Here is a 27,364-nt window from a genome sequence, read left to right as displayed (position 1 = left end):
AGGGTAGATGGATAACCATAGAGGGTAGATGGTAACCATAGAGGGTAGATGGTAACCATAACCATAGAGGGTAGATGGATAACCATAGAGGGTAGATGGATAACCATAGAGGGTAGATGGATGACCATAGAGGGTAAATGGATAACCATAGAGGGTAGATGGGTAACCATAGAGGGTAGATGGATGACCATAGAGGGTAGATGGATAACCATAGAGGGTAGATGGATGACCATAGAGGGTAGATGGATAACCATAGAGGGTAGATGGATAACCATAGAGGGTAGATGATAACAATAAAGGGTAGATAGATAACCATAGAGGGTAGATAGATAACCATAGAGGGTAGATGGATAACCATAGAGGGTAGATAGATAACCATAGAGGGTAGATAGATAACCATAGAGGGTAGATGGATAACCATAGAGGGTAGATGGATAACCATAGAGGGTAGATGGATAACCATAGAGGGTAGATGGATAACCATAGAGGGTAGATGGATAACCATAGAGGGTAGATATATAACCATAGAGGGTAGATGGATAACCATAACCATAGAGGGTAGATAGGGTAGATGGTAACCATAACCATAGAGGGTAGATAGGGTAGATGGTAACCATAACCATAGATGGTAGATAGATAACCATAGAGGGTAGATGGATAACCATAGAGGGTAGATAGATAACCATAGAGGGTAGATGGATAACCATAGAGGGTAGATGGATAACCATAGAGGGTAGATAGATGACCATAGAGGGTAGATGGATAACCATAGAGGGTAGATAGATGACCATAGAGGGTAGATGGATAACCATAGAGGGTAGATGGATAACCATAGAGGGTAAATGGTAACCATAACCATAGATGGTAGATGGTAACCATAGAGGGTAGATGGTAACCATAGAGGGTAGATGGTAACCATAGAGGGTAGATGGATAACCATAGAGGGTAGATGGATAACCATAGAGGGTAGATGGTACCCATAGAGGGTAGATAGATAACCATAGAGGGTAGATGGTAACCATAGAGGGTAGATGGATAACCATAGAGGGTAGATGGATAACCATAGAGGGTAGATGGATAACCATAGAGGGTAGATAGATAACCATAGAGGGTAGATGGTAACCATAGAGGGTAGATGGATAACCATAGAGAGTAGATGGTAACCATAACCATAGAGGGTAGATGGGTAACCATAGAGGGTAGATGGTAACCATAGAGGGTAGATGGGTAACCATAGAGGGTAGATGGGTAACCATAGAGGGTAGATGGTAACCATAACCATAGAGGGTAGATGGGTTACCATAGAGGGTAGATGGTAACCATAACCATAGAGGGTAGATGGATAACCATAGAGGGTAGATGGATAACCATAGAGGGTAGATGGATAACCATAGAGGGTAGATGGATAACCATAGAGGGTAGATGGATGACCATAGAGGGTAGATGGATGACCATAGAGGGTAGATGGATGACCATAGAGGGTAGATGGATGACCATAGAGGGTAGATGGATAACCATAGAGGGTAGATGGATGACCATAGAGGGTAGATGGATAACCATAGAGGGTAGATGATAACAATAAAGGGTAGATAGATAACCATAGAGGGTAGATGGATAACCATAGAGGGTAGATGATAACAATAAAGGGTAGATAGAGAACCATAGAGGGTAGATGGATAACCATAGAGGGTAGATGGATAACCATAGAGGGTAGATGGATAACCATAGAGGGTAGATGGATAACCATAGAGGGTAGATGGATAACCATAGAGGGTAGATGGATAACCATAGAGGGTAGATGGATAACCATAGAGGGTAGATATATAACCATAGAGGGTAGATGGATAACCATAACCATAGAGGGTAGATAGGGTAGATGGTAACCATAACCATAGAGGGTAGATAGGGTAGATGGTAACCATAACCATAGATGGTAGATAGATAACCATAGAGGGTAGATGGATAACCATAGAGGGTAGATAGATAACCATAGAGGGTAGATGGATAACCATAGAGGGTAGATGGATAACCATAGAGGGTAGATAGATGACCATAGAGGGTAGATTGATAACCATAGAGGGTAGATAGATGACAATAGAGGGTAGATAGATGACCATAGAGGGTAGATGGATAACCATAGAGGGTAGATGGATAACCATAGAGGGTAAATGGTAACCATAACCATAGATGGTAGATGGTAACCATAGAGGGTAGATGGTAACCATAGAGGGTAGATGGTAACCATAGAGGGTAGATGGTAACCATAGAGGGTAGATGGATAACCATAGAGGGTAGATGGTACCCATAGAGGGTAGATAGATAACCATAGAGGGTAGATGGTAACCATAGAGGGTAGATGGATAACCATAGAGGGTAGATGGATAACCATAGAGGGTAGATGGATAACCATAGAGGGTAGATAGATAACCATAGAGGGTAGATGGTAACCATAGAGGGTAGATGGATAACCATAGAGAGTAGATGGTAACCATAACCATAGAGGGTAGATGGGTAACCATAGAGGGTAGATGGTAACCATAGAGGGTAGATGGGTAACCATAGAGGGTAGATGGTAACCATAACCATAGAGGGTAGATGGGTTACCATAGAGGGTAGATGGTAACCATAACCATAGAGGGTAGATGGATAACCATAGAGGGTAGATGGATAACCATAGAGGGTAGATGGATAACCATAGAGGGTAGATGGATAACCATAGAGGGTAGATGGGTAACCATAGAGGGTAGATGGATGACCATAGAGGGTAGATGGATAACCATAGAGGGTAGATGGATGACCATAGAGGGTAGATGGATACCCATAGAGGGTAGATGGATAACCATAGAGGGTAGATGGATAACCATAGAGGGTAGATGATAACCATAGAGGGTAGATAGTTAACCATAGAGGGTAGATGGATAACCATAGAGGGTAGATGATAACCATAGAGGGTAGATAGTTAACCATAGAGGGTAGATGGATAACCATAGAGGGTAGATGGATAACCATAGAGAGTAGATGGTAACCATAACCATAGAGGGTAGATGGGTAACCATAGAGGGTAGATGGTAACCATAGAGGGTAGATGGGTAACCATAGAGGGTAGATGGGTAACCATAGAGGGTAGATGGTAACCATAACCATATAGGGTAGATGGGTTACCATAGAGGGTAGATGGTAACCATAGAGGGTAGATGGTAACCATAGAGGGTAGATGGTAACCATAGAGGGTAGATGGTAACCATAACCATAGAGGGTAGATGGATAACCATAGAGAGTAGATGGATAACCATAGAGGGTAGATGGATAACCATAGAGGGTAGATGGATGACCATAGAGGGTAGATGGATAACCATAGAGGGTAGATGGGTAACCATAGAGGGTAGATGCATGACCATAGAGGGTAGATGGATAACCATAGAGGGTAGATGGATGACCATAGAGGGTAGATGGATAACCATAGAGGGTAGATGGATAACCATAGAGGGTAGATGATAACAATAGAGGGTAGATAGATAACCATAGAGGGTAGATGGCTAACCATAGAGGGTAGATGATAACCATAGAGGGTAGATAGATAACCATAGAGGGTAGATGGATAACCATAGAGGGTAGATGGATAACCATAGAGGGTAGATGGATGACCATAGAGGGTAGATGGATAACCATAGAGGGTAGATGGATAACCATAGAGGGTAGATGATAACAATAGAGGGTAGATAGATAACCATAGAGGGTAGATGGCTAACCATAGAGGGTAGATGGATAACCATAGAGGGTAGATGGATAACCATAGAGGGTAGATGGATAACCATAGAGGGTAGATGGATAACCATAGAGGATAGATGGATAACCATAGAGGGTAGATGGATAACCATAGAGGGTAGATGGATAACCATAGAGGGTAGATGGATAACCATAGAGGGTAAATGGTAACCATAACCATAGATGGTAGATGGTAACCATAGAGGGTAGATGGTAACCATAGAGGGTAGATGGTAACCATAGAGGGTAGATGGATAACCATAGAGGGTAGATGGTACCCATAGAGGGTAGATAGATAACCATAGAGGGTAGATGGTAACCATAGAGGGTAGATGGATAACCATAGAGGGTAGATGGATAACCATAGAGGGTAGATGGATAACCATAGAGGGTAGATAGATAACCATAGAGGGTAGATGGTAACCATAGAGGGTAGATGGATAACCATAGAGAGTAGATGGTAACCATAACCATAGAGGGTAGATGGGTAACCATAGAGGGTAGATGGTAACCATAGAGGGTAGATGGGTAACCATAGAGGGTAGATGGGTAACCATAGAGGGTAGATGGGTAACCATAGAGGGTAGATGGTAACCATAACCATAGAGGGTAGATGGGTTACCATAGAGGGTAGATGGTAACCATAACCATAGAGGGTAGATGGATAACCATAGAGGGTAGATGGATAACCATAGAGGGTAGATGGATAACCATAGAGGGTAGATGGATAACCATAGAGGGTAGATGGATAACCATAGAGGGTAGATGGGTAACCATAGAGGGTAGATGGATGACCATAGAGGGTAGATGGATAACCATAGAGGGTAGATGGATGACCATAGAGGGTAGATGGATACCCATAGAGGGTAGATGGATAACCATAGAGGGTAGATGGATAACCATAGAGGGTAGATGATAACCATAGAGGGTAGATAGTTAACCATAGAGGGTAGATGGATAACCATAGAGGGTAGATGATAACCATAGAGGGTAGATAGTTAACCATAGAGGGTAGATGGATAACCATAGAGGGTAGATGGATAACCATAGAGAGTAGATGGTAACCATAACCATAGAGGGTAGATGGGTAACCATAGAGGGTAGATGGTAACCATAGAGGGTAGATGGGTAACCATAGAGGGTAGATGGTAACCATAACCATAGAGGGTAGATGGTAACCATAACCATAGAGGGTAGATGGGTAACCATAGAGGGTAGATGCATGACCATAGAGGGTAGATGGATAACCATAGAGGGTAGATGGATGACCATAGAGGGTAGATGGATAACCATAGAGGGTAGATGGATAACCATAGAGGGTAGATGATAACAATAGAGGGTAGATAGATAACCATAGAGGGTAGATGGATAACCATAGAGGGTAGATGGATAACCATAGAGGGTAGATGGATAACCATAGAGGGTAGATGGATAACCATAGAGGGTAGATGGATAACCATAGAGGGTAGATGGATAACCATAGAGGGTAGATGGATAACCATAGAGGGTAGATGGATAACCATAACCATAGAGGGTAGATGGTAACCATAACCATAGAGGGTAGATAGGGTAGATGGTAACCATAACCATAGAGGGTAGATGGATAACCATAGAGGGTAGATAGATGACCATAGAGGGTAGATAGTAACCATAGAGGGTGGATGGATAACCATAGAGGGTAGATGGTAAATGGTAACCATAGAGGGTAGATAGATAACCATAGAGGGTAGATAGATAACCATAGAGGGTAGATGGTAACCATATAGGGTAGATGGTAACCATAGAGGGTAGATAGATAACCAGAGGGTAGATAGATAACCATAGAGGGTAGATGGATAACCATAGAGGGTAGATGGATAACCATAGAGGGTAGATGGATAACCATAGAGGGTAGATGGATAACCATAGAGGGTAGATATATAACCATAGAGGGTAGATGGATAACCATAACCATAGAGGGTAGATAGGGTAGATGGTAACCATAACCATAGAGGGTAGATGGATAACCATAGAGGGTAGATAGTAACCATAGAGGGTGGATGGATAACCATAGAGGGTAGATGGTAAATGGTAACCATAGAGGGTAGATAGATAACCATAGAGGGTAGATAGATAACCATAGAGGGTAGATGGTAACCATAGAGGGTAGATGGTAACCATAGAGGGTAGATAGATAACCATAGAGGGTAGATAGATAACCATAGAGGGTAGATGGTAACCATAGAGAGTAGATAGGTAACCATAGAGGGTAGATGGGTAACCATAGAGGGTAGATGGTAACCATAGAGGGTAGATGGTAACCATAGAGGGTAGATGGTAACCATAACCATAGAGGGTAGATGGATAACCATAGAGGGTAGATGGTAACCATAGAGGGTAGATGGTAACCATAACCATAGAGGGTAGATGGATAACCATAGAGGGTAGATGGATAACCATAGAGGGTAGATGGATAACCATAGAGGGTAGATGGATGACCATAGAGGGTAAATGGATAACCATAGAGGGTAGATGGGTAACCATAGAGGGTAGATGGATGACCATAGAGGGTAGATGGATAACCATAGAGGGTAGATGGATGACCATAGAGGGTAGATGGATAACCATAGAGGGTAGATGGATAACCATAGAGGGTAGATGATAACAATAAAGGGTAGATAGATAACCATAGAGGGTAGATGGATAACCATAGAGGGTAGATAGATAACCATAGAGGGTAGATAGATAACCATAGAGGGTAGATGGATAACCATAGAGGGTAGATGGATAACCATAGAGGGTAGATGGATAACCATAGAGGGTAGATGGATAACCATAGAGGGTAGATGGATAACCATAGAGGGTAGATATATAACCATAGAGGGTAGATGGATAACCATAACCATAGAGGGTAGATAGGGTAGATGGTAACCATAACCATAGAGGGTAGATAGGGTAGATGGTAACCATAACCATAGATGGTAGATAGATAACCATAGAGGGTAGATGGATAACCATAGAGGGTAGATAGATAACCATAGAGGGTAGATGGATAACCATAGAGGGTAGATGGATAACCATAGAGGGTAGATAGATGACCATAGAGGGTAGATGGATAACCATAGAGGGTAGATAGATGACAATAGAGGGTAGATAGATGACCATAGAGGGTAGATGGATAACCATAGAGGGTAGATGGATAACCATAGAGGGTAAATGGTAACCATAACCATAGATGGTAGATGGTAACCATAGAGGGTAGATGGTAACCATAGAGGGTAGATGGTAACCATAGAGGGTAGATGGATAACCATAGAGGGTAGATGGTACCCATAGAGGGTAGATAGATAACCATAGAGGGTAGATGGTAACCATAGAGGGTAGATGGATAACCATAGAGGGTAGATGGATAACCATAGAGGGTAGATGGATAACCATAGAGGGTAGATAGATAACCATAGAGGGTAGATGGTAACCATAGAGGGTAGATGGATAACCATAGAGAGTAGATGGTAACCATAACCATAGAGGGTAGATGGGTAACCATAGAGGGTAGATGGTAACCATAGAGGGTAGATGGGTAACCATAGAGGGTAGATGGGTAACCATAGAGGGTAGATGGTAACCATAACCATAGAGGGTAGATGGGTTACCATAGAGGGTAGATGGTAACCATAACCATAGAGGGTAGATGGATAACCATAGAGGGTAGATGGATAACCATAGAGGGTAGATGGATAACCATAGAGGGTAGATGGATAACCATAGAGGGTAGATGGTAACCATAGAGGGTAGATGGATAACCATAGAGAGTAGATGGTAACCATAACCATAGAGGGTAGATGGGTAACCATAGAGGGTAGATGGTAACCATAACCATAGATGGTAGATGGTAACCATAGAGGGTAGATGGTAACCATAGAGGGTAGATGGTAACCATAGAGGGTAGATGGATAACCATAGAGGGTAGATAGATAACCATAGAGGGTAGATGGTAACCATAGAGGGTAGATGGATAACCATAGAGAGTAGATGGTAACCATAACCATAGAGGGTAGATGGGTAACCATAGAGGGTAGATGGTAACCATAGAGGGTAGATGGGTAACCATAGAGGGTAGATGGGTAACCATAGAGGGTAGATGGTAACCATAACCATAGAGGGTAGATGGGTTACCATAGAGGGTAGATGGTAACCATAACCATAGAGGGTAGATGGATAACCATAGAGGGTAGATGGATAACCATAGAGGGTAGATGGATAACCATAGAGGGTAGATGGATAACCATAGAGGGTAGATGGGTAACCATAGAGGGTAGATGGATGACCATAGAGGGTATATGGATAACCATAGAGGGTAGATGGATGACCATAGAGGGTAGATGGATACCCATAGAGGGTAGATGGATAACCATAGAGGGTAGATGGATAACCATAGAGGGTAGATGATAACCATAGAGGGTAGATAGTTAACCATAGAGGGTAGATGGATAACCATAGAGGGTAGATGATAACCATAGAGGGTAGATAGTTAACCATAGAGGGTAGATGGATAACCATAGAGGGTAGATGGATAACCATAGAGAGTAGATGGTAACCATAACCATAGAGGGTAGATGGGTAACCATAGAGGGTAGATGGTAACCATAGAGGGTAGATGGGTAACCATAGAGGGTAGATGGTAACCATAACCATATAGGGTAGATGGGTTACCATAGAGGGTAGATGGTAACCATAGAGGGTAGATGGTAACCATAACCATAGAGGGTAGATGGATAACCATAGAGAGTAGATGGATAACCATAGAGGGTAGATGGATAACCATAGAGGGTAGATGGATGACCATAGAGGGTAGATGGATAACCATAGAGGGTAGATGGGTAACCATAGAGGGTAGATGCATGACCATAGAGGGTAGATGGATAACCATAGAGGGTAGATGGATGACCATAGAGGGTAGATAGTAACCATAGAGGGTGGATGGATAACCATAGAGGGTAGATGGTAAATGGTAACCATAGAGGGTAGATAGATAACCATAGAGGGTAGATAGATAACCATAGAGGGTAGATGGTAACCATAGAGGGTAGATGGTAACCATAGAGGGTAGATAGATAACCATAGAGGGTAGATAGATAACCATAGAGGGTAGATAGATAACCATAGAGGGTAGATGGATAACCATAGAGGGTAGATGGATAACCATAGAGGGTAGATGGATAACCATAGAGGGTAGATGGATAACCATAGAGGGTAGATGGATAACCATAGAGGGTAGATATATAACCATAGAGGGTAGATAGGGTAGATGGTAACCATAACCATAGAGGGTAGATGGATAACCATAGAGGGTAGATAGATGACCATAGAGGGTAGATAGTAACCATAGAGGGTGGATGGATAACCATAGAGGGTAGATGGTAAATGGTAACCATAGAGGGTAGATAGATAACCATAGAGGGTAGATAGATAACCATAGAGGGTAGATGGTAACCATAGAGGGTAGATAGATAACCATAGAGGGTAGATAGATAACCATAGAGGGTAGATAGATAACCATAGAGGGTAGATAGATAACCATAGAGGGTAGATGGTAACCATAGAGAGTAGATAGGTAACCATAGAGGGTAGATGGTAACCATAGAGGGTAGATGGTAACCATAGAGGGTAGATGGTAACCATAACCATAGAGGGTAGATGGATAACCATAGAGGGTAGATGGTAACCATAGAGGGTAGATGGTAACCATAACCATAGAGGGTAGATGGATAACCATAGAGGGTAGATGGATAACCATAGAGGGTAGATGGATAACCATAGAGGGTAGATGGATGACCATAGAGGGTAAATGGATAACCATAGAGGGTAGATGGGTAACCATAGAGGGTAGATGCATGACCATAGAGGGTAGATGGATAACCATAGAGGGTAGATGGATGACCATAGAGGGTAGATGGATAACCATAGAGGGTAGATGGATAACCATAGAGGGTAGATGATAACAATAGAGGGTAGATAGATAACCATAGAGGGTAGATGGCTAACCATAGAGGGTAGATGATAACCATAGAGGGTAGATAGATAACCATAGAGGGTAGATGGATAACCATAGAGGGTAGATGGATAACCATAGAGGGTAGATGGATAACCATAGAGGGTAGATGGATAACCATAGAGGGTAGATGGATAACCATAGAGGGTAGATGGATAACCATAGAGGGTAGATGGATAACCATAACCATAGAGGGTAGATGGTAACCATAACCATAGAGGGTAGATAGGGTAGATGGTAACCATAACCATAGAGGGTAGATGGATAACCATAGAGGGTAGATAGATGACCATAGAGGGTAGATAGTAACCATAGAGGGTGGATGGATAACCATAGAGGGTAGATGGTAAATGGTAACCATAGAGGGTAGATAGATAACCATAGAGGGTAGATAGATAACCATAGAGGGTAGATGGTAACCATATAGGGTAGATGGTAACCATAGAGGGTAGATAGATAACCAGAGGGTAGATAGATAACCATAGAGGGTAGATGGATAACCATAGAGGGTAGATGGATAACCATAGAGGGTAGATGGATAACCATAGAGGGTAGATGGATAACCATAGAGGGTAGATATATAACCATAGAGGGTAGATGGATAACCATAACCATAGAGGGTAGATAGGGTAGATGGTAACCATAACCATAGAGGGTAGATGGATAACCATAGAGGGTAGATAGTAACCATAGAGGGTGGATGGATAACCATAGAGGGTAGATGGTAAATGGTAACCATAGAGGGTAGATAGATAACCATAGAGGGTAGATAGATAACCATAGAGGGTAGATGGTAACCATAGAGGGTAGATGGTAACCATAGAGGGTAGATAGATAACCATAGAGGGTAGATAGATAACCATAGAGGGTAGATGGTAACCATAGAGAGTAGATAGGTAACCATAGAGGGTAGATGGGTAACCATAGAGGGTAGATGGTAACCATAGAGGGTAGATGGTAACCATAGAGGGTAGATGGTAACCATAACCATAGAGGGTAGATGGATAACCATAGAGGGTAGATGGTAACCATAGAGGGTAGATGGTAACCATAACCATAGAGGGTAGATGGATAACCATAGAGGGTAGATGGATAACCATAGAGGGTAGATGGATAACCATAGAGGGTAGATGGATGACCATAGAGGGTAAATGGATAACCATAGAGGGTAGATGGGTAACCATAGAGGGTAGATGGATGACCATAGAGGGTAGATGGATAACCATAGAGGGTAGATGGATGACCATAGAGGGTAGATGGATAACCATAGAGGGTAGATGGATAACCATAGAGGGTAGATGATAACAATAAAGGGTAGATAGATAACCATAGAGGGTAGATGGATAACCATAGAGGGTAGATAGATAACCATAGAGGGTAGATAGATAACCATAGAGGGTAGATGGATAACCATAGAGGGTAGATGGATAACCATAGAGGGTAGATGGATAACCATAGAGGGTAGATGGATAACCATAGAGGGTAGATGGATAACCATAGAGGGTAGATATATAACCATAGAGGGTAGATGGATAACCATAACCATAGAGGGTAGATAGGGTAGATGGTAACCATAACCATAGAGGGTAGATAGGGTAGATGGTAACCATAACCATAGATGGTAGATAGATAACCATAGAGGGTAGATGGATAACCATAGAGGGTAGATAGATAACCATAGAGGGTAGATGGATAACCATAGAGGGTAGATGGATAACCATAGAGGGTAGATAGATGACCATAGAGGGTAGATGGATAACCATAGAGGGTAGATAGATGACAATAGAGGGTAGATAGATGACCATAGAGGGTAGATGGATAACCATAGAGGGTAGATGGATAACCATAGAGGGTAAATGGTAACCATAACCATAGATGGTAGATGGTAACCATAGAGGGTAGATGGTAACCATAGAGGGTAGATGGTAACCATAGAGGGTAGATGGATAACCATAGAGGGTAGATGGTACCCATAGAGGGTAGATAGATAACCATAGAGGGTAGATGGTAACCATAGAGGGTAGATGGATAACCATAGAGGGTAGATGGATAACCATAGAGGGTAGATGGATAACCATAGAGGGTAGATAGATAACCATAGAGGGTAGATGGTAACCATAGAGGGTAGATGGATAACCATAGAGAGTAGATGGTAACCATAACCATAGAGGGTAGATGGGTAACCATAGAGGGTAGATGGTAACCATAGAGGGTAGATGGGTAACCATAGAGGGTAGATGGGTAACCATAGAGGGTAGATGGTAACCATAACCATAGAGGGTAGATGGGTTACCATAGAGGGTAGATGGTAACCATAACCATAGAGGGTAGATGGATAACCATAGAGGGTAGATGGATAACCATAGAGGGTAGATGGATAACCATAGAGGGTAGATGGATAACCATAGAGGGTAGATGGATAACCATAGAGGGTAGATGGTAACCATAGAGGGTAGATGGATAACCATAGAGAGTAGATGGTAACCATAACCATAGAGGGTAGATGGGTAACCATAGAGGGTAGATGGTAACCATAACCATAGATGGTAGATGGTAACCATAGAGGGTAGATGGTAACCATAGAGGGTAGATGGTAACCATAGAGGGTAGATGGATAACCATAGAGGGTAGATAGATAACCATAGAGGGTAGATGGTAACCATAGAGGGTAGATGGATAACCATAGAGAGTAGATGGTAACCATAACCATAGAGGGTAGATGGGTAACCATAGAGGGTAGATGGTAACCATAGAGGGTAGATGGGTAACCATAGAGGGTAGATGGGTAACCATAGAGGGTAGATGGTAACCATAACCATAGAGGGTAGATGGGTTACCATAGAGGGTAGATGGTAACCATAACCATAGAGGGTAGATGGATAACCATAGAGGGTAGATGGATAACCATAGAGGGTAGATGGATAACCATAGAGGGTAGATGGATAACCATAGAGGGTAGATGGGTAACCATAGAGGGTAGATGGATGACCATAGAGGGTATATGGATAACCATAGAGGGTAGATGGATGACCATAGAGGGTAGATGGATACCCATAGAGGGTAGATGGATAACCATAGAGGGTAGATGGATAACCATAGAGGGTAGATGATAACCATAGAGGGTAGATAGTTAACCATAGAGGGTAGATGGATAACCATAGAGGGTAGATGATAACCATAGAGGGTAGATAGTTAACCATAGAGGGTAGATGGATAACCATAGAGGGTAGATGGATAACCATAGAGAGTAGATGGTAACCATAACCATAGAGGGTAGATGGGTAACCATAGAGGGTAGATGGTAACCATAGAGGGTAGATGGGTAACCATAGAGGGTAGATGGTAACCATAACCATATAGGGTAGATGGGTTACCATAGAGGGTAGATGGTAACCATAGAGGGTAGATGGTAACCATAACCATAGAGGGTAGATGGATAACCATAGAGAGTAGATGGATAACCATAGAGGGTAGATGGATAACCATAGAGGGTAGATGGATGACCATAGAGGGTAGATGGATAACCATAGAGGGTAGATGGGTAACCATAGAGGGTAGATGCATGACCATAGAGGGTAGATGGATAACCATAGAGGGTAGATGGATGACCATAGAGGGTAGATAGTAACCATAGAGGGTGGATGGATAACCATAGAGGGTAGATGGTAAATGGTAACCATAGAGGGTAGATAGATAACCATAGAGGGTAGATAGATAACCATAGAGGGTAGATGGTAACCATAGAGGGTAGATGGTAACCATAGAGGGTAGATAGATAACCATAGAGGGTAGATAGATAACCATAGAGGGTAGATAGATAACCATAGAGGGTAGATGGATAACCATAGAGGGTAGATGGATAACCATAGAGGGTAGATGGATAACCATAGAGGGTAGATGGATAACCATAGAGGGTAGATGGATAACCATAGAGGGTAGATATATAACCATAGAGGGTAGATAGGGTAGATGGTAACCATAACCATAGAGGGTAGATGGATAACCATAGAGGGTAGATAGATGACCATAGAGGGTAGATAGTAACCATAGAGGGTGGATGGATAACCATAGAGGGTAGATGGTAAATGGTAACCATAGAGGGTAGATAGATAACCATAGAGGGTAGATAGATAACCATAGAGGGTAGATGGTAACCATAGAGGGTAGATAGATAACCATAGAGGGTAGATAGATAACCATAGAGGGTAGATAGATAACCATAGAGGGTAGATAGATAACCATAGAGGGTAGATGGTAACCATAGAGAGTAGATAGGTAACCATAGAGGGTAGATGGTAACCATAGAGGGTAGATGGTAACCATAGAGGGTAGATGGTAACCATAACCATAGAGGGTAGATGGATAACCATAGAGGGTAGATGGTAACCATAGAGGGTAGATGGTAACCATAACCATAGAGGGTAGATGGATAACCATAGAGGGTAGATGGATAACCATAGAGGGTAGATGGATAACCATAGAGGGTAGATGGATGACCATAGAGGGTAAATGGATAACCATAGAGGGTAGATGGGTAACCATAGAGGGTAGATGGATGACCATAGAGGGTAGATGGATAACCATAGAGGGTAGATGGATGACCATAGAGGGTAGATGGATAACCATAGAGGGTAGATGGATAACCATAGAGGGTAGATGATAACAATAGAGGGTAGATAGATAACCATAGAGGGTAGATGGATAACCATAGAGGGTAGATAGATAACCATAGAGGGTAGATAGATAACCATAGAGGGTAGATGGATAACCATAGAGGGTAGATGGATAACCATAGAGGGTAGATGGATAACCATAGAGGGTAGATGGATAACCATAGAGGGTAGATGGATAACCATAGAGGGTAGATATATAACCATAGAGGGTAGATGGATAACCATAACCATAGAGGGTAGATAGGGTAGATGGTAACCATAACCATAGAGGGTAGATGGTAACCATAACCATAGATGGTAGATAGATAACCATAGAGGGTAGATGGATAACCATAGAGGGTAGATGGATGACCATAGAGGGTAGATGGATAACCATAGAGGGTAGATAGATGACAATAGAGGGTAGATAGATGACCATAGAGGGTAGATGGATAACCATAGAGGGTAGATGGATAACCATAGAGGGTAAATGGTAACCATAACCATAGATGGTAGATGGTAACCATAGAGGGTAGATGGTAACCATAGAGGGTAGATGGTAACCATAGAGGGTAGATGGATAACCATAGAGGGTAGATGGTAACCATAGAGGGTAGATAGATAACCATAGAGGGTAGATGGTAACCATAGAGGGTAGATGGATAACCATAGAGGGTAGATGGATAACCATAGAGGGTAGATGGATAACCATAGAGGGTAGATAGATAACCATAGAGGGTAGATGGTAACCATAGAGGGTAGATGGATAACCATAGAGGGTAGATGGATAACCATAGAGGGTAGATGGATAACCATAGAGGGTAGATATATAACCATAGAGGGTAGATAGTTAACCATAGAGGGTAGATGGATAACCATAGAGGGTAGATGGATAACCATAGAGAGTAGATGGTAACCATAACCATAGAGGGTAGATGGGTAACCATAGAGGGTAGATGGTAACCATAGAGGGTAGATGGTAACCATAGAGGGTAGATGGGTAACCATAGAGGGTAGATGGGTAACCATAGAGGGTAGATGGTAACCATAACCATAGAGGGTAGATGGGTTACCATAGAGGGTAGATGGTAACCATAACCATAGAGGGTAGATGGATAACCATAGAGGGTAGATGGATAACCATAGAGGGTAGATGGATAACCATAGAGGGTAGATGGATAACCATAGAGGGTAGATGGGTAACCATAGAGGGTAGATGGATGACCATAGAGGGTAGATGGTAAATGGTAACCATAGAGGGTAGATAGATAACCATAGAGGGTAGATGGATAACCATAGAGGGTAGATGGATAACCATAGAGGGTAGATGGATAACCATAGAGGGTAGATGGATAACCATAGAGGGTAGATGGATAACCATAGAGGGTAGATGGATAACCATAGAGAGTAGATGGTAACCATAACCATAGAGGGTAGATGGGTAACCATAGAGGGTAGATGGATAACCATAGAGGGTAGATGGGTAACCATAGAGGGTAGATGGGTAACCATAGAGGTTAGATGGTAACCATAACCATAGAGGGTAGATGGGTTACCATAGAGGGTAGATGGTAACCATAGAGGGTAGATGGTAACCATAACCATAGAGGGTAGATGGATAACCATAGAGAGTATATGGATAACCATAGAGGGTAGATGGGTGACCATAGAGGGTAGATGGATAACCATAGAGGGTAGATGGATAACCATAGAGGGTAGATGCATGACCATAGAGGGTAGATGGATAACCATAGAGGGTAGATGGATGACCATAGAGGGTAGATGGATAACCATAGAGGGTAGATGGATAACCATAGAGGGTAGATGATAACAATAGAGGGTAGATAGATAACCATAGAGGGTAGATGGCTAACCATAGAGGGTAGATAGATAACCATAGAGGGTAGATGGATAACCATAGAGGGTAGATGGATAACCAGAGAGGGTAGATGGATAACCATAGAGGGTAGATGGATAACCATAGAGGGTAGATATATAACCATAGAGGGTAGATGGATAACCATAACCATAGAGGGTAGATAGGGTAGATGGTAACCATAACCATAGAGGGTAGATAGGGTAGATGGTAACCATAACCATAGAGGGTAGATGGATAACCATAGAGGGTAGATAGATGACCATAGAGGGTAGATAGTAACCATAGAGGGTGGATGGATAACCATAGAGGGTAGATGGTAAATGGTAACCATAGAGGGTAGATAGATAACCATAGAGGGTAGATAGATAACCATAGAGGGTAGATGGTAACCATAGAGGGTAGATGGTAACCATAGAGGGTAGATAGATAACCATAGAGGGTAGATAGATAACCATAGAGGGTAGATAGATAACCATAGAGGGTAGATGGTAACCATAGAGAGTAGATAGGTAACCATAGAGGGTAGATGGGTAACCATAGAGGGTAGATGGTAACCATAGAGGGTAGATGGTAACCATAGAGGGTAGATGGTAACCATAACCATAGAGGGTAGATGGATAACCATAGAGGGTAGATGGTAACCATAGAGGGTAGATGGATAACCATAGAGGGTAGATGGATAACCATAGAGGGTAGATGGATAACCATAGAGGGTAGATGGTAACCATAGAGGGTAGATAGATAACCATAGAGGGTAGATGGATAACCATAGAGGGTAGATGGATAACCATAGAGGGTAGATGGATAACCATAGAGGGTAGATAGGTTCATGTAGGTTCATGCTCTACAACATTCGCAGAGTACGACCCTGCCTCACACAGTAAGCGGCGCAGGTCCTAATCCAGGCACTTGTCATCTCCCGTCTGGATTACTGCAACTCGCTGTTGGCTGGGCTCCCTGCCTGTGCGATTAAACCCCTACAACTCATCCAGAACGCCGCAGCCCGTCTGGTGTTCAACCTTCCCAAGTTCTCTCACGTCACCCCGCTCCTCCGCTCTCTCCACTGGCTTCCAGTTGAAGCTCGCATCCGCTACAAGACCATGGTGCTTGCCTACGGAGCTGTGAGGGGAACGGCACCTCCGTACCTTCAGGCTCTGATCAGGCCCTACACCCAAACAAGGGCACTGCGTTCATCCACCTCTGGCCTGCTCGCCTCCCTACCTCTGAGGAAGTACAGTTCCCGCTCAGCCCAGTCAAAACTGTTCGCTGCTCTGGCACCCCAATGGTGGAACAAACTCCCCCACGACGCCAGGTCAGCGGAATCAATCACCACCTTCCGGAGACACCTGAAACCCCACCTCTTTAAGCAATACCTAGGATAGGATAAAGTAATCCTTCTAACCCCCCCCCTTAGAGTTAGATGCACTATTGTAAAGTGGTTGTTCCACTGGACATCATAAGGTGAATGCACCAACTTGTAAGTCGCTCTGGATAAGAGCGTCTGCTAAATGACTTAAATGTAAATGTAAATGTAGATGGTAACCATAACCATAGAGAGTAGATGGATAACCATAGAGGGTAGATGGATAACCATAGAGGGTAGATGGATAACCATAGAGGGTAGATGGATAACCATAGAGGGTAGATGGATAACCATAGAGGGTAGATGGATAACCATAGAGGGTAGATGGATAACCATAGAGGGTAGATGGATAACCATAGAGGGTAGATGGATAACCATAGAGGGTAGATGGATAACCATAGAGAGTAGATGGATAACCATAGAGGGTAGATGGATAACCATAGAGGGTATATGGATAACCATAGAGGGTAGATGGATAACCATAGAGGGTAGATGGATAACCATAGAGGGTAGATGGATAACCATAGAGGGTAGATGGATAACCATAGAGGGTAGATATATAACCATAGAGGGTAGATGGATAACCATAGAGGGTAGATGGTAACCATAGAGGGTAGATGGATAACCATAGAGGGTAGATGGATAACCATAGAGGGTAGATGGATAACCATAGAGGGTAGATGGTAACCATAGAGGGTAGATGGATAACCATAGAGGGTAGATGGATAACCATAGAGGGTAGATGGTAACCATAGAGGGTAGATGGATAACCATAGAGGGTAGATGGATAACCATAGATGGTAGATGGTAACCATAGAGGGTAGATGGATAACCATAGAGGGTAGATAGTAACCATAGAGGGTAGATGGATAACCATAGAGGGTAGATGGATAACCATAGAGGGTAGATGGATAACCATAGATGGTAGATGGTAACCATAGAGGGTAGATGGATAACCATAGAGGGTAGATAGTAACCATAGAGGGTAGATGGATAACCATAGAGGGTAGATAGATAACCATAGAGGGTAGATGGATAACCATAGAGGGTAGATGGATAACCATAGAGGGTAGATGGTAACCATAGAGGGTAGATGGATAACCATAGAGGGTAGATGGATAACCATAGAGGGTAGATGGTAACTGGGATGTATTCGTTAGTGCAACAGAAAACTTTTCGCAACAAAAAGTATATTTTTAGACTAATTCAGGTTGGCGCCTCCCTGTTTCAGCCCATTTACTTCCAAGTGGATACACCCCAGCAGTGTTGCATTTATCATGGAGGGTAGATGTCAACCATAGAGTTTCACTAACCATAGAGGGTAGATGGATAACCATAGAGTTTCACTAACCGTAGAGGGTAGATCACAACCATAGAGTTTCACTAACCATAGAGGGTAGATCACAACCATAGAGTTTCACTAACCGTAGAGGGTAGATGGATAACCGTAGAGGGTAGATCACAACCATAGAGTTTCACTAACCGTAGAGGGTAGATGTCAACCATAGAGTTTCACTAACCATAGAGGGTAGATCACAACCATAGAGTTTCACTAACCGTAGAGGGTAGATCACAACCATAGAGTTTCACTAACCGTAGAGGGTAGATGGATAACCGTAGAGGGTAGATCACAACCATAGAGTTTCACTAACCATAGAGGGTAGATGTCAACCATAGAGTTTCACTAACCATAGAGGGTAGATCACAACCATAGAGTTTCACTAACCGTAGAGGGTAGATGGATAACCGTAGAGGGTAGATCACAACCATAGAGTTTCACTAACCGTAGAGGGTAGATCACAACCATAGAGTTTCACTAACCATAGAGGGTAGATGTCAACCATAGAGTTTCACTAACCATAGAGGGTAGATGGATAACCATAGAGTTTCACTAACCGTAGAGGGTAGATGACGAGCCGTGTGATGAAGAAGACTACTGCAAACAGAACAAACAGGAAGTCACACAAGCGCTGGTACTTGGCGTAGTTGGCCAGCTTGGCTGCCTGAAAAAAAGGAGTAGGAAAAGCTTGATATAATTGAATGTACCTACTAGTTTCTGTGTCTGACTGAATGTTCCATGTCACACCAGAAGTTCCTTCTTCATGAGAAATAAGACTGACGTACATTCCAGTATCTACACTAGCATATCACTGAGAATGCATGGCCAACTCATTCTAAGTAGTATTCTAGTTTGTAAATGTGGACACTAGAACTGAGCCTGTGTGTCTCTGTGTGTGTGTCTCTCTGTGTCTGTGTGTGTGTGTGTGTGTGTGTGTGTGTGTGTGTGTGTGTGTGTCCGTCCATACCCACTCACCTCCAGTATGAAGTCTGATGCGTCGTGGACGCACATCACCAGGCTCCCAACACGTAGCATGTTGTTAGCGTAGGAGAAACTGATCAGGCTCACTGTTGCTAGGTGATGGATGAACATGATGGGAAAGTCCTGCAATTCAATAACGAACCAGGAGGAGGTTACCACAGCAACTGGGTCATAACGAACCAGGAGGAGGTTACCACAGCAACTGGGTCATAACGAACCAGGAGGAGGTTACCACAGCAACTGGGTCATAACGAACCAGGAGGAGGTTGTCACAGCAACTGGGTCATAACGAACCAGGAGGAGTTTGTCACAGCAACTGGGTCATAACGAACCAGGAGGAGGTTGTCACAGCAACTGGGTCATAACGAACCAGGAGGAGGTTGTCACAGCAACTGGGTCATAACGAACCAGGAGGAGGTTGTCACAGCAACTGGGTCATAACGAACCAGGAGGAGGTTGTCACAGCAACTGGGTCATAACGAACCAGGAGGAGGTTGTCACAGCAACTGGGTCATAACGAACCAGGAGGAGGTTGTCACAGCAACTGGGTCATAACGAACCAGGAGGAGGTTGTCACAGCAACTGGGTCATAACGAACCAGGAGGAGGTTGTCATACTTATGTCATGCAATAAAATGCCAATTAATTACTTAAAAATCATACAATGTGATTTTCTGGATTTTTGTTTTAGATTCCGTCTCTCACAGTTGAAGTGTACCTATGATAAAAAATTACAGACCTCTACATGCTTTGTAAGTAGGAAAACCTGCAAAATCGGCAGTGTATCAAATACTTGTTCTCCCCACTGTATATACAATTTAAAAAACTGAAATACCTTATTCACATAAGTATTCAGACCCTTTGCTAAGAGACTTGAAATGAAGCTCAGGTGCATCCTGTTTCCATTGATCAGTCCTTGAGCTGTTACTATAACTTGATTGGAGTCCACCTGTGGTAAATTCTATTGATTGGACATGATTTGTAAAGGCACACATCTGTCTATATAAGGTCCCACAGTTGACAGTGCACGTCAGAGTAAAACCCAAGCAATGAGATCGAAGGAATTGTCCGTAGAGCTCCGAGACAGGATTGTGTCGAGGCACAGATCTGGGGAAGGGTACCAAAACATTTCAGCAGCATTGAATGACCCCAAGAACACAGTGGCCTCCATCATTCTTAAATGGAAGAAGTTTGGAACCGCCAAGACTCTTCCTGGAGCTGGCCGCCCGGCCAAACTGAGGAATCAGGGGAAAAGGGCCTTGGTCAGGGAGGTGACCAAGAACCAGATGATCACTCTGATAGAGCTCTTCAGTTCCTCTGTGGAGATGGGATAACCTTCCAGAAGGACAACCATCTCTGCAGCAATCAGGCCTTCATGGTAGAGTGGCCAGACGGAAGCCACTCCTCAGTGAAAGGCACATGGCAGCCGGCTTGGAGTTTGCCAAAAGGCACCTAAAGACTCTCAGACATTGAGAAACAAAATTTTCTGGTGTCAGGAAAACCTGGCACCATCCCTACGGTGAAGCATGGTCGTGGCAGCATCATGCTGTGGGGATGTTTTTCAGCAGCAGGGACTGGGAGACTAATCAGGATCGAGGCAAAGATGAACGGAGCAAAGTACAGAGAGATTCTTGATGAAAACCTGCTCCAGAGCGCTCAGCACCTCAGACTGGGACGAAGGTTCACCTTTGAACAGGACAAAGAGCCTAAGCACAAAGCCAAGACAACGCAGGAGTGGCTTCGGGACAAGTCGCTGAATGTCCTTGAGTGGCACAGCCAGAGCCAGGACCAGGTCATCTCCGGAGACCTGAAAATAGCTGTGCAGCAATGCTCCCCATCCAACCTGACAGAGCTTGAGAGGATCTGCAGAGAAGAGTGGGAGAAACTCCACAAATACAGGTGTGCCAAGCTTGTAGCGTCATACCCAAGAAGACTCGAGGCTGTAATCGCTGCCAAAGGGGCTTCAACATAGTACTGAGTAAATCTGAATACTTATGTAAATGTAATATTTCAGTTTTTTATTTTTAATAAATTATCAAACATTTCTAATAACCTGTTTTTGCTCTGTCATTATGGGGTATTCTGTGTAGATTGATGAGGGAGAAAAAACGATTGAATCTATTTTAGAATAAGGCTGTAACATAAAATGTTGAAAAAGTCAAGGGGTCTGAATACTTTCCGAATACACTGTAATCTTAATCTCAGTCTTACAAACTCCAACATAGCTTTAGCCTTATCCAACCCCGGACAGATTTTCTTGACCACATGGAATCCATGATGGATAATAATAATAATAATAATAATTCTATTAACGACCGGGACATTCTATCCTAATATCACATAAGTATAAATCCTGTCCCCTGTGCTGGAACTAGGCATTTAGAGGTTGAAACAAACAGCATTTCTGAGCAGAACCCATGTGACCTTTCATAATGAGTCATACTAAACTGCTCTAATCCAGTGGAGTCAAGGACATCCCTACGTATCTCACAACAGAAAGAAATATCTCAGCATACCTAGTAGTTTGTTTTTACATCTAGAGGCCAGTCTTTCTCCCCTTTCAAGTAGCGCTGTGTGTGTGTGTGTGTGTGTGTGTGTGTGTGTGTGTGTGTGTTCCCATCAAACAGACAACATCTGTTGCCTGTCTCACCTTGCGTTTGATGTCAGTAAACTGAGAGAACATGAGGGACCAGTAGAAGCCCAGCTCAGTCATGTAGTAGTGGTACAGGCCTGGAGTCAGGACCTGTTAGATAGTAACAGGGACCAAGACAGACAGGGTTTATGTTAACACGGACGGTACAGGCCTGGAGTCAGGACCTGTTAGATAGTAACAGGGACCAAGACAGACAGGGTTTATGTTAATACGGACGGTACAGGCCTGAAGTCAGGACCTGTTAGACACCAACATGGACCAAGACAGACAGGGTTTATGTTAATACGGATACAGACATTATTGAACGTGTATACCATACTACTGTCTTCTTGCACCCTCCTGGGTTTACTAGGAAGTACTCTTTCATTCCAAAATACTTCCAACCAAATAAAGAGGCAGCCTGTATAACGTCACCTGGTAGGGGTAGTTGTACCAGCAGTGGTGTGTATCCCACATCCATGGGCACTGTACAACACAGACAAACACAGTCAGTCTCAATTCAGTACACCACTGTTACGTCAATAGGAAATATGTAAATATACACACAATCACCGCAAATCTCACCTGCCATAGAAAACGAATCCCATAGGTAAATATGCACAGATAAAATGTAGACCTCCACCTGTAAATACATGACAGGGCTGGGGTCAGACAGAACAATGGACTGTAACCTCCACCTGTGAATACATGACAGGGCTGGGGTCAGACAGAACAATGGACTGTAACCTCCACCTGTGAATACATGACGGGGCTGGGGTCAGACAGAACAATGGACTGTAACCTCCACCTGTAAATACATGACAGGGCTGGGGTCAGACAGAACAATGGACTGTAACCTCCACCTGTAAATACATGACGGGGCTGGGGTCAGACAGAACAATGGACTGTAACCTCCACCTGTAAATACATGACAGGGCTGGGGTCAGACAGAACAATGGACTGTAACCTCCACCTGTAAATACATGACAGGGCTGGGGTCAGACAGAACAATGGACTGTAACCTCCACCTGTGAATACATGACAGGGCTGGGGTCAGACAGAACAATGGACTGTAAAAGAATGCGTGTCTCTGTCTCTGACCTTGCATACACTTCATAATTACACACATCCTGATGAATCGTGTATTGTAGTCAGTGACAGAACCAAGCCAGTAGTAATGACAGTAGTCAGATTCATTTACAAATTAGACCGCCACACACACACACAACACATAACAACGCGTGCACAATCCCACAGAGGTCAAGGGCAAAGTCATTAGTCAATAAGAACCATAGATCAAGACTAGATGTTATAGCCTATGATATGAACCTACATGTTCTGTACCTGGTTTGATAACCTACATGTTCTGTACCTGGTTTGATAACCTACATGTCCTGTACCTGGCTTAATAACTTACATGTCCTGTACCTGGTTTAATAACCTACATGTCCTGTACCTGGTTTGATAGCCTACATGTCCTGTACCTGGTTTGATAACCTACATGTCCTGTACCTGGTTTGATAACCTACATGTACTGGGTTTGATAACCTACATGTCCTGTACCTGGTTTGATAACCTACATGTCCTGTACCTGGCTTAATAACTTACATGTCCTGTACCTGGTTTAATAACCTACATGTCCTGTACCTGGTTTGATAACCTACATGTCCTGTACCTGGTTTGATAACCTACATGTCCTGTACCTGGTTTAATAACCTACATGTCCTGTACCTGGTTTGATAACCTACATGTCCTGTACCTGGTTTGATAACCTACATGTCCTGTACCTGGTTTAATAACCTACATGTACTGGGTTTGATAACCTACATGTCCTGTACCTGGTTTAATAACCTACATGTCCTGTACCTGGTTTGATAACCTACATGTCCTGTACCTGGTTTAATAACCTACATGTCCTGTACCTGGTTTGATAACCTACATGTCCTGTACCTGGTTTAATAACCTACATGTACTGGGTTTGATAACCTACATGTCCTGTACTTGGTTTGATAACCTACATGTCCTGTACCTGGTTTGATAACCTACATGTTCTGTACCTGGTTTAATAACCTACATGTCCTGTACCTGGTTTGATAACCTACATGTTCTGTACCTGGTTTAATAACCTACATGTACTGGGTTTGATAACCTACATGTCCTGTACCTGGTTTGATAACCTACATGTCCTGTACTTGGTTTAATAACCTACATGGTCTGGGTTTGATAACCTACATGTCCTACATGTCCTGTACTTGGTTTAATAACCTACATGTACTGGGTTTGATAACCTACATGTCCTGTACTTGGTTTGATAACCTACATGTTCTGTACCTGGTTTAATAACCTACATGTACTGGGTTTGATAACCTACATGTACCTGGTTTGATAACCTACATGTCCTGTACCTGGTTTAATAACTTACATGTACTGGGTTTGATAACTTACATGTCCTGTACCTGGTTTAATAACCTACATGTACTGGGTTTGATAACCTACATGTACTGGGTTTGATAATCTACATGTCCTGGGTTTGATAACCTACATGTCCTGTACCTGGTTTAATAACCTACATGTCCTGTACCTGGTTTAATAACCTACATGTCCTGTACCTGGTTTAATAACCTACATGTCCTGTACCTGGTTTAATAACCTACATGTACTGGGTTTGATAACCTACATGTTCTGTACCTGGTTTAATAACCTACATGTACTGGGTTTGATAACCTACATGTACCTGGTTTGATAACCTACATGTCCTGTACCTGGTTTAATAACTTACATGTACTGGGTTTGATAACTTACATGTCCTGTACCTGGTTTAATAACCTACATGTACTGGGTTTGATAACCTACATGTACTGGGTTTGATAACCTACATGTTCTGTACCTGGTTTAATAACCTACATGTACTGGGTTTGATAACCTACATGTTCTGTACCTGGTTTAATAACCTACATGTACTGGGTTTGATAACCTACATGTACCTGGTTTGATAACCTACATGTCCTGTACCTGGTTTAATAACTTACATGTACTGGGTTTGATAACTTACATGTCCTGTACCTGGTTTAATAACCTACATGTACTGGGTTTGATAACCTACATGTACTGGGTTTGATAACCTACATGTTCTGTACCTGGTTTAATAACCTACATGTACTGGGTTTGATAACCTACATGTCCTGTACCTGGTTTAATAACCTACATGTACCTGGTTTAATAACCTACATGTACTGGGTTTGATAACCTACATGTCCTGTACCTGGTTTAATAACCTACATGTACTGGGTTTGATAACCTACATGTCCTGTACCTGGTTTGATAACCTACATGTCCTGTACCTGGTTTAATAACCTACATGTACTGGGTTTGATAACCTACATGTACCTGGTTTAATAACCTACATGTCCTGTACCTGGTTTAATAACCTACATGTACTTGGTTTGATAACCTACATGTCCTGGGTTTGATAACCTACATGTCCTGGGTTTGATAACCTACATGCTCTCACAGAACTTGGTGAGTATGCTGGGCTTATCCTGGTTGCGTCTTTGTCTGAACCATCGCTGGACCTTCCTCACATCCCAGTCCAGCTGCTTAGATAACCCATCCAGGTGTCGCCAGTCTGGGCACTGTGGGAGTGAGAGAGAGAGAGACAATGGGGAGGGAGAGAGGGAAAGATAGACAAAGGGGAGAGAGTAATATGGGGCATAGGGAAGGAGACAGAGGGAGAGAGAGATACGAGAAAGTATGACTAACAAGGGAAATTCTAACACAGAAATTTGCTTTAAAACAAAGGCATTCCTGGCCCACCAACACATCACCAGACATCACATCAGATGACAGGCCTAGGTCATAAGAGTATGATTTATGAGTGAGAATAGGAGGAAGGAGGAAGAGATGGATTCAGAAAGTGAGGCGGTTGAGACGTGGACAGGTGGGAGGGTGGGAGGCATTAGGAGACTGACAGCACTTATTGTTCTTCAAGAGGAAATTCTTTCCACAGCTCACAACTTAGAGACAAGAGAATGACACATCATCTAGGATTGAAAAATGTGGGTAATGTTCACCAAATTCACCAAGTTTTCCATTAAATAATTCCCACCTTGGAATTTAGGGAAAGTTACTGGAATTTTGCAACTTAGACATGAGAGAGAGATGAAAGTAAGAGGAGCAGGAAGGAGGAAGACACAAATGAAGAACTAAGGCATGTGAGACCAGTATCGTTTGGTATTATGTAAGACCGATGTATGGATGCGTGACAAGAGACATTAGAAGACAAAGGACAGCTGACAGACAAACAGTTAAATATTTTCCTTGTATCTAGTGTGGGTGCGTGTGTGGTGTGTGAGGGTAGCGTACCTTTGTGATGTCTGTGTGTGGCAGCGAGCTTACATTTGTAATGGATGTAAACACTGTAAAAACCTTATCTAATACCTTATTTGTGTGTGTGTGTGTGGCAGCGAGTGTACCTTTGATGGATGTAAACACCTCTAATACCTTATTCGTGTGTGAGTGTGTGTCAAGAGAGCTAGCGTACCTTTGTGATGGATGTAAACACCTTCTCCAGGATAGGGTTTGGTGTGGCTCGCCAGTGGACTGAGGCAGCGTGGATATGCAAGAGGAAGGCACATGGACTGGCTATGAACCTGAAGGGATAACAGCAGTGAAAGCCGATCTCTATCTTATTGCTATTAGCTGTATACAGGGCATTCAGAAAATA

The 27,364-nt window shown here is 43.1% G+C and overlaps 1 protein-coding gene across 3 annotated transcripts in view; it reads right to left on the bottom strand.

The window, feature by feature from the left end:
• Positions 1-27,364, bottom strand: part of cers5 (ceramide synthase 5) — a 68,924-nt gene that overhangs the window by 13,333 nt on the left and 28,227 nt on the right. For all 3 annotated transcript variants that reach the window (XM_071336794.1, XM_071336792.1, XM_071336793.1), the window contains exons 2-8: positions 27,182-27,290; positions 26,143-26,273; positions 23,227-23,284; positions 23,077-23,127; positions 22,660-22,752; positions 20,005-20,133; positions 19,587-19,693 (exon numbers count right to left, since the gene is read on the bottom strand). In XM_071336794.1, coding sequence (XP_071192895.1) covers positions 19,587-19,693; positions 20,005-20,133; positions 22,660-22,752; positions 23,077-23,127; positions 23,227-23,284; positions 26,143-26,273; positions 27,182-27,290 — 678 coding nt within the window. The remainder of the gene's footprint in view (positions 1-19,586; positions 19,694-20,004; positions 20,134-22,659; positions 22,753-23,076; positions 23,128-23,226; positions 23,285-26,142; positions 26,274-27,181; positions 27,291-27,364) is intronic.

This window comes from Salvelinus alpinus, chromosome 12, assembly GCF_045679555.1.
Source record: "Salvelinus alpinus chromosome 12, SLU_Salpinus.1, whole genome shotgun sequence".
Taxonomy (NCBI): Eukaryota; Metazoa; Chordata; class Actinopteri; order Salmoniformes; family Salmonidae; genus Salvelinus; species Salvelinus alpinus.
This window is presented reverse-complemented; position numbering and strand designations above follow the sequence as displayed.